Here is a 12,225-nt window from a genome sequence, read left to right on the forward strand (position 1 = left end):
TGGCCTGATGATGAAATGTTTGTTCCAAAACTAGTGAAGTAGAGTTTTGAAGTGGTATTACACAATGTACCTTTTGTTAAAATTTAACGATGATAAACTATTAAGTTAAAAATGAAAATGTTGATGTAAGCAAAGGGCTATTCTCTTAATAAAGGAACATCTTGCCACTAACATTATTTTGAATTAGAAATATGTATGATATGACATAGGGGCGCAGTATAGAAACGTCACCCCAGAGCGAGGTTTTAGAGAGGGACAGCGGTAGCGTGTTCTCTTTTTTGCAGCCTCTGATTGGTCAGGCGTTTCCCACTGCCAGTGAGCACCCCCATGCCTGACGACCGGCTTTATCATGGGTGTTTTTTAAAATAAAGATCAATCGTCAGACAATATTGCATAACATATTTTTATTTAATATCCCTGCTCCGCTCCGCTTCACCGCGCTGGAGAAGCATTGCACCAATGAGGACGGTAGGAAAGCCCTTTCTCGGGGTTAGTGAGGTTGGCTTGTGAGTCGGTGCACTCGGTTCTTCAGCTCCTGCTACCTGTACCTCCGACAGGTATTTATAAGAATTATACAAAGTCGGAGGCTCTTGTTAGGGTTACTAGATATTGTTTGGTTGCGGCTGGATAGACAGGGCTGCAGGAGCACGCTATGGCTATGGCGGATGTGTCGAGTCACGCCAGTAGTTTGCGCAGAGTAATAGTCTATACGGGGTATCATAAATGAAAATAGTTTGTACATCCCTGCTTTAGAAAATAATGTGAGGAAAAAAAAAACTTTTAATTTCCATAATATGACGATTTTATCTAAACCAAGACCAAGATACCGGTATACTTTTAAGGTTTGGTGAAAATAAATTAGAACACAAGACACATTTTTATTTTATTTAATCTCTGGATATTCCCTAATACATATATTATTTACAACAGTATAACAGAAAACATTCTAATGATTCTAAAATTTCATCCACAATAATAAAGCGGAACAGAGAATGTTTGCAATAAATAAATACATATTGATGATTGATCTAATATTTCGAACTCTTCTTCTTTTGGACAGCTTGTACACATTTAGCCATTGTTGGTGAAGCTCTGCTGATTGGGTCTGTCATGAAAAAGTCTTCTAGTTTTTGTTGTTGGACTTCCATAGCTCCTTTTATGCTTTTTGGTAGAGACTAAAAAAATAAGTAAATGTAGATAAATGTACATCAAAGCTCATTGAATATAATACAAAATGTAATATCACCAATAACTCATTAAATTAAAAAAACTTACTGCAGACAATAATTCAGCTTGCTTGAAGTAGTTGTTTTGCTCGCAAGTTCCGTATTGAACTAAAGAAGGGCTGACTTGGGCCAGACGATCTCTAATTTCATCCAAATTGTCATATGGTAGTTTGCATCCAACAACTTCAGACAGTGCTCTGAAAACAGATTTAAATTTTGCACATTGTGAACCCCATAATAATAAAAGGTATAATCTAAATAATAATTATCAAGCGGACATATGTAAATATATTTTCTTTTTCTTCTTCTAACCCTTATCCGCACCCAATGATGCATAGGGCACTGTATTGACGCAGTGTTATCTTGATCGTTAACACAAGAAAAAAAGGTGATCACCCCTCTCCTTTAGGTACTAGTCCAGGGTAATATTGAATAAATATTGGAGTGAAAAAATCACTTATATTTATTTGACCCCCCCGAGAATTGAACCCAGGACTTCCTGTACAGTAGCCGAGCGTGCTGACCATTACACTACAGGTTGGCAAAATTCAACCGCAAACAATGGTATATAGCTCGGCAATAGTAGGCAAAAAATAACTTAATTTTCTGTAATGTAATTAATGAAGAATAATTGGGGAAAGTGCATTTTTATGTTCTGTGCATGAGTTATAGTGCATGAGACCTGATTATCTTCCAGTCTTCCCTTGCCTTCCCGGGTGGTGTGATGGCTGCAAAGGTTTGCTGAGCTCGTCCCTCTGCGTTGACATATGTGCCTTGTTTCTCTGTGTATGCGGCTCCCGGAAGGACTATGTCGGCCATCTCTGCTCCCACATCACCATGGTGGCCTTAATCAAATTACATAAGACATTAGAACTCTTGCACCGAACCTCAGAAATGTTTGATTGCGGTCTAGAAGTACATATGTATACAGTGAAAGCTTATTAATTAGAAATTGGAGAGAATGAAATTTGCAACAAAAAACTACTTATTTTTCATAGAACATAAAAACTGATGCACGGGAATGTTTTGAAACAATTTTATTTTTAACTTTTTATAAAATATAGGGATTAGAATTTTGTAAATTGTCATTGTTTAAATTATCGATCTTTTAGTGTAACTAGCCATTTAATGACCATTGTCACCAGATGGCTACCAGTATTCTGGATTCCATCATTCTATTCAACTGTTGATGTCACAACATAATTTCATTCTTTATCTTGCTTTTTTTACTACTGCCATTGCTCTTTGTCTCAATATTTTTGTGAATGCTAGATGCAAAGGTTACTTAATGCTCGTGGCAACATGTCTTACCTTGATAAATAACAGTGCAGTTTGGTGGTAAATCCTGGCGTGTGATAGCTTCAGCATCAGCGCCAAGCATAAAGAGCACCTGGGGAGAGTTGTTCCTGATTTCAGCAGCTCCAGCCTTCCAGCCCATATCCAGGGCGGCCACTTGGGAAGCTACTCGCTGCAGTACATTCAGCACCTGACCACACACCCATCACCCATATGTATTGCATTTTAAACAAAATGGCCTGTTCAAAAATCAGGGATATGGTTTACCCCTTTGGCAACCAGGATTTTTGGGGTTACTATGCTAGGAATACTGCGATTTTGACAAAATTTATAAGAAAAATGTGTTTGATAATTTATAAACACTCTGTGCCATTGTTGCAACGAATCTGTTTTTCGATTTCATGATTGGCGCAGCGAAAATATCTCTCGGAGTTTAGTCAATAAAATGTATGCAACCATATACAAAATCGACTAACAAGTTAATGCTGCTTGCTTAGTGTCCATCTCCTTTTTACGCCATGCAAATAATACCGAAACAAATCAAACAACTTGCCCACTTAATTGATGACATCCGCTATTGAAAGGAATAGAGCAGGGGTGTACGTAAATAACAAATATTTTGTTTCTTTTTAAAAAAAATATGCAATATATTATTTGCATTAATTTGTTACATATTGTTGATTAACCCTGATACATCAAAATGTACTTATTTCAAGAATATCACAGCTTTACACAACTTACAATTCGTGGAAACAACATTGGTTTAATGCACTTTGTTTTTCTCGTTATTCTTTAAGTGTTTCATTATAAGATATAAATGATCATTTAATTCTGAATGACAAATAGCTTATTGAATGAAAACGTAATATGAATTGAACATTTTTGCACAACCCTATCCGGTATTACTCACTAGAGTATCGAACGATAAATTGGATTGTGGTAGTCAAAGGGTTAATAAGTGGACTTCTATAATTGCTTAATTTATTTTAACTGATCATATAAACATATAACAAAAAATAAATTAAATTGATATGATTTAGTTGGTTTAATGGTTTACTTTTATGTGTTATGCGTATAAAGGTTAAATATATAAAGTAATACCTTCCATTCTTTGTCTTCTATATTAGCTTGGATCCGTGATGCCAAAGCTTGAACATTAGCTAATATGGCAGCACCATCGGGTCTCTGAACTTGATCAGCTCCCAGAATGATAACTGAATTAAAAAAAAAAGGAAAATAACAATTAAGTGCAAATAAGTATTCACCGCCTCTGTGTGTAGTATTTTTTATTTATCTTTAAGACCCTTATCAGCACCCCAATGGTGCATAGGGCACTGCATCATATAAACGCAGTGTTATCTTGATCGTTTACACATGAAGGAAAGGTGATCAGCCCTCCGCTTCAGGTACCAGTCCAGGGTAATATTGAATAAATATGACAGTGAAAAAATCACTTATATTTATTTTACCCCCCTTGGGAATCGAACCCGGGACCTCCAGAACGGTAGCCGAGCGTGCTGACCATTACACTACGGAGGCGGATGTATAGTATTAAGCATATATAATCATCATGATAAGTGTTTTTCACCTACTACCTCAATCTTTCATCTGTCATTTCAACAATTTATGTATTACTTTATTTTTGTATAATTTAAACCAAAGATTGAACTGCATCTATCTTTGTGGTGCTTTATGTACAGTTGAAAAGTAGATATGCAATACATATCGCATATAAAGTAAAACCTTGCTTAATGCGGAGATATGTTTCCATAAGTTCCAGTACTAATCTAAGTCATCTTAACATGTGTAAATATTAGGTCTTGGCAAGTACTGTAAGGATATCAAACAGGTTGTGAGACTGCGCGTGAGTATCAAAGTAACAAATCATGCACAATTTCGGGGAATAACAATAACCAAAAGCGATTTTGGGGTACTACCACGTAGTACTGAAACAGTATTTAGAGGGGTTTTGCCATAGTACTTTGCTTCACACCTATGTGAAGCAAAGTACTATATTGAATTGGAATGGAAATATGGAAGGAACTATGTAGAAAAAAAAAGTCAGCATAATTTGTGACATATAAGCCTCCTAACTGATGGGTAGGAATTAACATGTGGGTGTCCGCCTCGGAGTATTTTTTTTAACAAAATTTTTCATACTTGGCATGTCATATTATTCTGAGAGATTTTTTTTGTACGTCATGATTTGGTATGGGACAAAATTTATCCGCATATCCCAATATCGACAATGTTAAAATGAGTAAGAAAGGCATACAAAAAAACAAGGAAATTTTGTATGGCCATTACGAGTTGGCATATACATAAATACATACTCGTACCAAATAGTTTTGGATTAGTGAATTTTTTATTTAATTTTTTTTATAGAACGGACGGAAATATTACATTTGCAATAATATGTACTAACCAGGCCGTTTAGCAGATTGGAGTTGTTTAAACATGGGTCCCCGACCGGCAGCTAGCTCAGCCAAAACAGATGCATCTTCTCCCAAATGCTACAAACACCAATGCAAGAATAATGTAAGAATCAGAAAGTCTTCACATAGACAATAGCAGTGCAGTAATTAATACTTGCCATGTGGTTATAAGTAAGGTCGATTTTGGGCCCGATAGAAGCCACATCACACTCCTTGTGAATGTAAGCCTTGCGTATTCTGGTATTCAATAATGGGGCCTCGAATCTTGGGTTTGTACCAACCAGCAATACTAAGTCAGCATCTTCCACATCTTTAATAGAATAAACCAATATGCTTTTACAAAAAGAAATATCAAATATCGATGGCCACAGGTTGATAGCTCGTAATAGACATTTGTCATAAAATGATATATTATCTTCTTCTTCTAACCCTTATCTGCACCCAATGGTGTATAGGGCACTGCATTGTATTGACGTACAATATATTATAAACACAGTAAAAGTTAGTAAATTTGAGTAATAAATTTTCTAAACGTACTCCAAAATTCTGGTCGCTCTAACACTGTTTTCATACAAAATTTATACTTTCTTACATTATTGGTGATATTATATAAGAAAAAAATGGGAAAGTAAACATGAAATGAATAATAAAAAGCACTAGATAATTATTGAATTTAAATAACTTACTGGCAATTTTGGTATTGAATAAGTAGGAGGAACGGAGGTCAGTTCCAGAACCGTCTTGTGGAAATGTTAATTCAGTGCATGCCACTTCCGAGCCCAGGATATTCAACATGTCCTTCAAGGCCACCAGGGCTTCTGCATCGGCTAATCCACCAGCAAGGGCTGCGATCTGGTAAATAAACAACCTTTTAGTACTACCCTATTAAATTTGTCCCTGCAGAAGTAACACTTCTATCCCTTCTTCTAACCCTTATCCGCAACCAATGGTGCATAGGGCACTGCATCATGTTGAGTTATTTTGATTGTTACACACATGAAGGCAAGGTGATCGCTCCTGCGCTTCATGGACCAGTCCAGGGTAATATTCAATAAATATTAGAGTGTAAAATCAATAATATATATTTTTTTAACCCCACTGGGAATCAAACCCGTGACCTCCAGCACGGCTAAACACGCTAACTATTACTTTTTGGTTTTTAACCATGGTTTTCTTGGCATATATTTTCAACTTGAAGGTCTTAATTCAACAAAATTTTACAGAGTTCTGAACAAAATACAGCAGTGAAGGGATTAGATGATAAAATTTTAGATATGCATGAGCACGGCTAATATTGCACCGTATTTCCTTTTTGAAAATTAGAAAAAAGATGGTAACCTTATTTGGCGGGCAGGCCTTGATGGCGCTAGCGGCCGCCACAAGGGCATCTTCCCATTCGCATGGAGTCAGCGACCCGGAGCAGTCCTTCACCATGGGGCTCATAAGGCGCTGTCTCTTCAAGCCATCACAGGCAAAGCGCGACTTATCTGACAGCCACTCCTCGTTGATTTCCTATGAAATAACATTTTACTTTAACACACCCGAGTCAATTATTTGTTGATACAATAAAAAATATCAAAATGTAAACATTTTTGGTGGTTTGATAAATCGTAGTCATACAGGAGAAAGTGACCAAATGCATTGTTTTACAAAAACGTGATCATTGACTATTTGATATCTTACTAGCTTAATACATATTGCCCTGAAAAAATCCCGAAGAATTTTAAACTTGGAAGTATAATATATTGACTAGTTAAAAATGACTAACTGCATTGGTGTTTATTTTCTTGCCAAGCAATAGTGACTTAAATGGCCCTCCTGAACATTTTACGTTTTGGTAGTTGGTCACTTTCTCCTGTATGACTACGAAATGATGGCTGAGAAATTGGTGATGTGGAGCTGTGCTCAAGATGACATAGTTAGATAAGAACATGTAGCACGATTATCTTTTTTAAATATTACCGCAACAAGCATATAATAATATTTATTTAATGGCCAATGGCTTTTAAAAAATATTATAATTCATCGGTGGATGCAAGGTTTAACATGTAGCAAAGTTTTGTTATGTTGAATCAAAACTAATTATCCTGCTTTAGTTATCAAATAATAATTTCTGCATATTAGACTAATTTTGTGTAATATATCATTAATATTGTCCGCCTCAGTAGTGTAGTCGTTAGCACACTTGACTACCATGGTGGAGATTCAACTCTCTGAAGTGTCAAAATAAATATAAGTGATAAGCCGCAAAGCTTCAATTTTAGAGGCTTGTCTACAGGTAGGATAGTAAGGATCCGGAGGTAGATATGATAAATACAACACAAGCACCCAGATCAATTGAAAATAAATATTCCTTAAATTAATTTTCCAATTGACGGGAATGGAGCCCGCGAAGCCTGTTTTGCAGTCAAGTATCTACCCAACTATGTCACGGCGCCTGTCTGATTAATGATCATCCACTGTCGGGCAAGTTGATATTTCAAACTTTTGTAAATAAAAGAAATCGGAAAGTAGTAGAAGCTGGAAAGTTATAAAAAATACAAATGTGATTTGCGAATTGTCACCTTACACCGAAATGTGTAACCAGGTGAATATGGTTGTGATTTGCCATAATTTCTATCGTATTTTTACTTTTAAATTTAGTAGATTTATATTATCCACTGACACTTCGTGATGGAATTGCATTTTTAATATATTATTAGATTAAAACCAATATTTTTAGCTTTTCCACTTTTTTTATTTGACCAGCGACCAGGTTTCGTCGTTACCGACATCATCAGGGAGGGAGCCGTCAACCAGCAGTTCCTGATACTTCGTTACATAATTTAAATTCATTCACAAAAAATGCAAATCTAATATAACTTTATATAAAATCGTGCTCTCAATACAAAAAACCTTTGTAAAAAATATTTTTAATATCATACAATACTTAAATTCACTCAAATTAAATTAATTTCTCAATAAAATTATATCAAATCATGGTTATCAACTCCTGCCTTGTTTTATATATAACATATCAATTTGTATAGCCTCCCACCAGTCTGATGATGTCGGTAACGACGAAACCCGGTCGCTGGTCAAATAAAAAACAGGGGAAAAGCTAAAAATATTGGTTTTAATCTAATAATATATTTTAAATTTAGAGTAGCAAAACAGATCTAAATTTAAAATATATTATTAGATTAAAACCAAAATAGTACAAAATACCTTAGATTTGTTAAATATTTGCCCCAATCAATAATAGGAGCAAGTTGATAAATAAAGTCACTTAATACCTCATTAATCCTGGGCAGGATGCGAAGGACTTCACCGGTGCGGGTGGAAACCACGATGTTGCTGCCCAGCCCGTCCAGGACGTCGATGGAGTCGGTCTTGCGAGTCTCCCACGGACGAGCAGAGAAGCTGTACGGCTTGTTAGTCAGGGCCCCCACGGGACACAAGTCAATCACGTTCCCAGACAACTCAGATAAGAACATTTTCTCAACATACATGCCAACCTGCAAATTCATTCTAGTCAACAAGGCAATTCTGCTTATATGACAAAACACCAATCAATGCAACTGTCATTTCAGAAATAATACTCTAGACTGCAAATCTATCGAAACCTCAATCTTACTTAAACTCAAACAGTGTTAATCATAAATAATAAATATAGGTAAATAACAATGAATACAACACAAACATAGCACTCACTCCTTTCAAGAAAGTCATAAATCAAAAATCGACAATTTTCAGTTGTGCATGTTTTCGGAATGCCCAGAAAATGTACTTTATTCCAGCAAAAGCGGCATATTTTTAACTTAATATTTACCCGCTACAGGGCAGAAAGTGTTGTTTTTGCATTTTGAAGAAAATGTACTGTTTAATTATTTTTTTTAAATATACTAAATATTTTTCAAATGGAGAAAAATCTTCAGGTTTTACCTAAAAAGGTCTGTTGCACAGCAAAAAGTTCAATAAGTGGCTTGATATTTATTTTTAATACATTGTGTTATATTTTTAAACGTTAAAAACGTTCTCCTGAAAAATCAAGTTTTTTGATTTATGACGTTCTTGAAAGGAGTGAGCGATATACGCCTTTATAATAACACCTTTATAATAACCGATGAACCGGTAATAACTTCATATTATTTATTTACTGGCAATCCATTTTCTGGTAATTTTGCATTCATAAACATTTGAGGAGTGGAATATTATGACATTTAAGGGTGTAGCCACCGTGGAAAGTGAAGTTGTTTTATTTTAAATTTACTTTAGTAGGTCTTTGAGTAAATATAAGCCCACATTTATAATATAATGCCAATGGAAATACTACAAAACAATAACACATAACTATATATAGGGGATAATAATAAGGTTGATATTTTGGGTATCATTTGATTGAAACCAAAAGAAATGACAAACCTGCATATCTGTTCCTCTACCGGTAGTTCCCAAATCGTCGACTCCGGCCACTTCTGAAGCAAATCTGATACACCGAGTGCAATGAATGCAACGAGTCATGATTGTTTTTATCAAAGGACCTATATCCTTATCTTCTACAGCTCTGAAATAATACAAAACAATTCATTAATCGATAAATTTAAATATCAAAATCACCCAGCAAATGAATGAAGGCAGTTTTACAATTTTTTTTTAATTTAGCAGAATACCCCATTTATGTAAAAGAAAAATAATTGTTATCAAATATACATAAAATTATTTATCACAATTTTATTTGATGGATGAAAATGTAATTATTACAGACAAAACTGGTAGTGAATACTTTAAAAAGGCGAAACAAACTGGAAGAAGAGTTATTATTCAATGAGGGAAAAGAATGCAATATAATATATAAAAACGAAATGCATGGTGTAAAATACCGTTTTCCAGAAAAATTGATATCGGTGAATCTGCTTTTATCAGATCCAAAAGCCATGGATTGGTCCTGAAGGTCACACTCGCCTCCCTGATCGCAGATGGGACAGTCCAGCGGATGGTTCACCAGCAGGAACTCCATGACCCCCTCGCGAGCTTTGCGCGTCATATCAGAGTTGGTCTTAATCCTCCAGCCTTTCATGACAGGCATGGCGCATGCTGCCACCGGCTTGGGAGACTTCTCTACCTCCACCAGACACATGCGGCAGTTTCCAGCAACGGCCAGACGTTCATGGTAACAGAAACGAGGAATCTCTACTCCAATTAGAGCTGCCGCCTGTAATAAATAAGTACAACAGCCTTCTAGTCATGTAACATTGTGTGAATATACTTTTCTATTTATACTGAACTATAAAGAATACATGAAATTTTAACTTTGTTTAAAAAATTAATGTACCTATTATAATGTCCACCGGTTTCAAAGCAAATACCTTCTTATCAAGACTAACAAACAACTTGAAATTATTTACTTTCTCAACGAATAAAAAAATGGCAGAGCCATAAATTATTTAACAGAGTTTAGGTAAAACTCTTTAAGTAGCTATTATGTTAGAGGAGTTGCAGACGAAGGAATTAGGGATGGTCAAAAAGTGGAAACTTTTTCAATAATAGACTCTGAAATAATTCATTTTATTGGGTATTTATTTAGTAAATTATTCCTTTCATTTGTATTATTTCTAAATAATCTAATTTAAGCCCTTAATTGCAATGTGTATTACATTTGGACCTTCACTATCAATTACTTAATTCACTCACTCAACTCATTGACTTAACATTGGATAATGTTAAGTTAAGGAAGTTGAGTTCGTATATCTAAAGTAAATTTAATATTATTATGGAAAGAATTGAGTAATACTTGACATTCCTTCTCAAGCCTTGCTAATCAACAAATATTCGATAAGGTAGATAGCTTTAAGTATTAATTTGTCTTGAACAAGAAGCTGTTTGCTTAAAATCTGGTTGATATCACAATTATGGTATAATAAGGTATACAGTAAACAAATTTGTTTTGTAAATTATATTTTTAAATTTTGTAAATTATATTTTGTTTTTAAATAATTGGCAAGTATTTTGAACGAACTTGAAGATAACATCTAGGTTCAAAAAAATCACCTGTAAGACTGTAGTCCCAGGAAGTACATGGACAGGCTTGTCATCTATAAAAACCTCAATTTTCTCGGGAGCTTTGTCAGCATACCCTTTACAAAGTACACTGCACGGACTGAAACGAGCCGCAGAATTCTGACCGGTCAGGGACGGGACGGACAGAGCCCTGCTCAGGGTGACGCGAAACATTTTCTGAAAACGATTTTGACATTTAGCAGTAGTAGTGGAACAAATGTAACTTTCTTACGTCATTAAAGAAAATGCAATATAACTTGACTCTTTGTAAAACGTAGGAAGATTAGACGTTTTTTAATGATAAATACTAATTGCATGCATATTATACACAATCGAATATTTATAGGTTACATAAGACCTAACCTATCTTACTAAATATCTATTAATTTTATATACACAAATGAATTAACTTTTCAGAAAAAAATTAATGCACAGTCGATACAAATTATAGATTACAAGGATTTAAACTAAGGTGGTTGCACTAGAAAATAAAACCTTCACTGGCATATTTTGGCGTATTTACCTGTAAAAAAGATTCCAATTTTGCCCGGTAGATTGCACTTTACATCAAACGTCAAATTCACAGAGAATTTTGACTGTAGACAATATTTTTTCACTTCTTCTGTCGTTACCTACCTTTCTTCAGGCTTACACAAAAAATAAAACGAAAACTAGCATTTCTAACGCCATCAGAGTTGAGGTAACAAACAAATATGCACGTATTTATTAAGTGTATCCGTATATATGCCTAAGGGGGTGGGGGTAAAAAAAATATGCATTGGTTTTCAATTTTCGATGAAAACGGTGCTATATAAGTTATCCAATTATTAAAACAAAATAAATTGGGTAAACAAGCTTTGATAAAATACAAGTGTTGAGCCTGTATACGATCTTTGGGACAATTCTAATAGATTTAGGCAAGGGTGGGCTGTCAATTTTTTAACAAGAGGCTTGCGAGTGGAGTGGGATGGGGGTAGGAAGGAGGGGGGTATTTGTTTAACTACCTAAAATACGAAATAATAAAAAAGACTAAATACGCATTTAAACTCCATTTATCCACTGATTTAACCAGAGAATATTCATTTCTTTTAATTGAACAAGGGGCTCGCCGTCCCAAGTCAAATTTAACAAGGGGCTCGTGCGAGCCCCTCCGAGCCCACCGCTGGATTTAGGCATAACCTACCATCTAGAATCCAAATCGCATAATTAGGTATAGGTATTTAAAAATT

The 12,225-nt window shown here is 35.0% G+C and overlaps 1 protein-coding gene across 6 annotated transcripts; it reads right to left on the reverse strand.

The window, feature by feature from the left end:
- Positions 1-871: 871 nt before the first annotated feature.
- Positions 872-11,565, reverse strand: ND-75 (NADH dehydrogenase (ubiquinone) 75 kDa subunit). Of its 6 annotated transcripts, none has more exons than XM_088268685.1 (14): positions 11,520-11,565; positions 10,988-11,173; positions 9,820-10,151; positions 9,362-9,503; positions 8,233-8,454; positions 6,296-6,469; positions 5,644-5,809; positions 5,116-5,267; positions 4,948-5,035; positions 3,624-3,736; positions 2,538-2,712; positions 1,909-2,071; positions 1,276-1,423; positions 872-1,175 (listed from the first exon to the last, which is right to left on the reverse strand). In XM_088268685.1, exons 2-14 carry the CDS (start codon positions 11,168-11,170, stop codon positions 1,029-1,031), a joined length of 2,205 nt encoding a protein of 734 aa, XP_088124811.1. In that variant the 5' UTR covers positions 11,171-11,173; positions 11,520-11,565; the 3' UTR covers positions 872-1,028. The 6 variants fall into 6 exon arrangements, with proteins under 6 accessions (XP_088124811.1, XP_088124810.1, XP_088124815.1 ...); XM_088268684.1 differs by having other exon boundaries at positions 11,492-11,565; XM_088268689.1 differs by having other exon boundaries at positions 11,453-11,565.
- Between the last annotated feature and the right edge of the window lie 660 nt (positions 11,566-12,225).

This window comes from Brachycentrus maculatus, unplaced genomic scaffold (assembly GCF_059751285.1).
Source record: "Brachycentrus maculatus isolate JH-2025_06_01 unplaced genomic scaffold, ASM5975128v1 h1tg000326l, whole genome shotgun sequence".
Lineage (NCBI taxonomy): Eukaryota > Metazoa > Arthropoda > Insecta > Trichoptera > Brachycentridae > Brachycentrus > Brachycentrus maculatus.

Excerpts from the sequence above, each read along its gene's own strand:
- ND-75 (XM_088268684.1), bottom strand. Across the intron at positions 5,810-6,295 it reads AGGCCTGCCCGCCAAATAAG|ATCGCAGCCCTTGCTGGTGG; the intron begins GTTACCATCTTT and ends TTTATTTACCAG. Across the intron at positions 1,176-1,275 it reads AAGCTGAATTATTGTCTGCA|TCTCTACCAAAAAGCATAAA; the intron begins GTAAGTTTTTTT and ends TTATTTTTTTAG.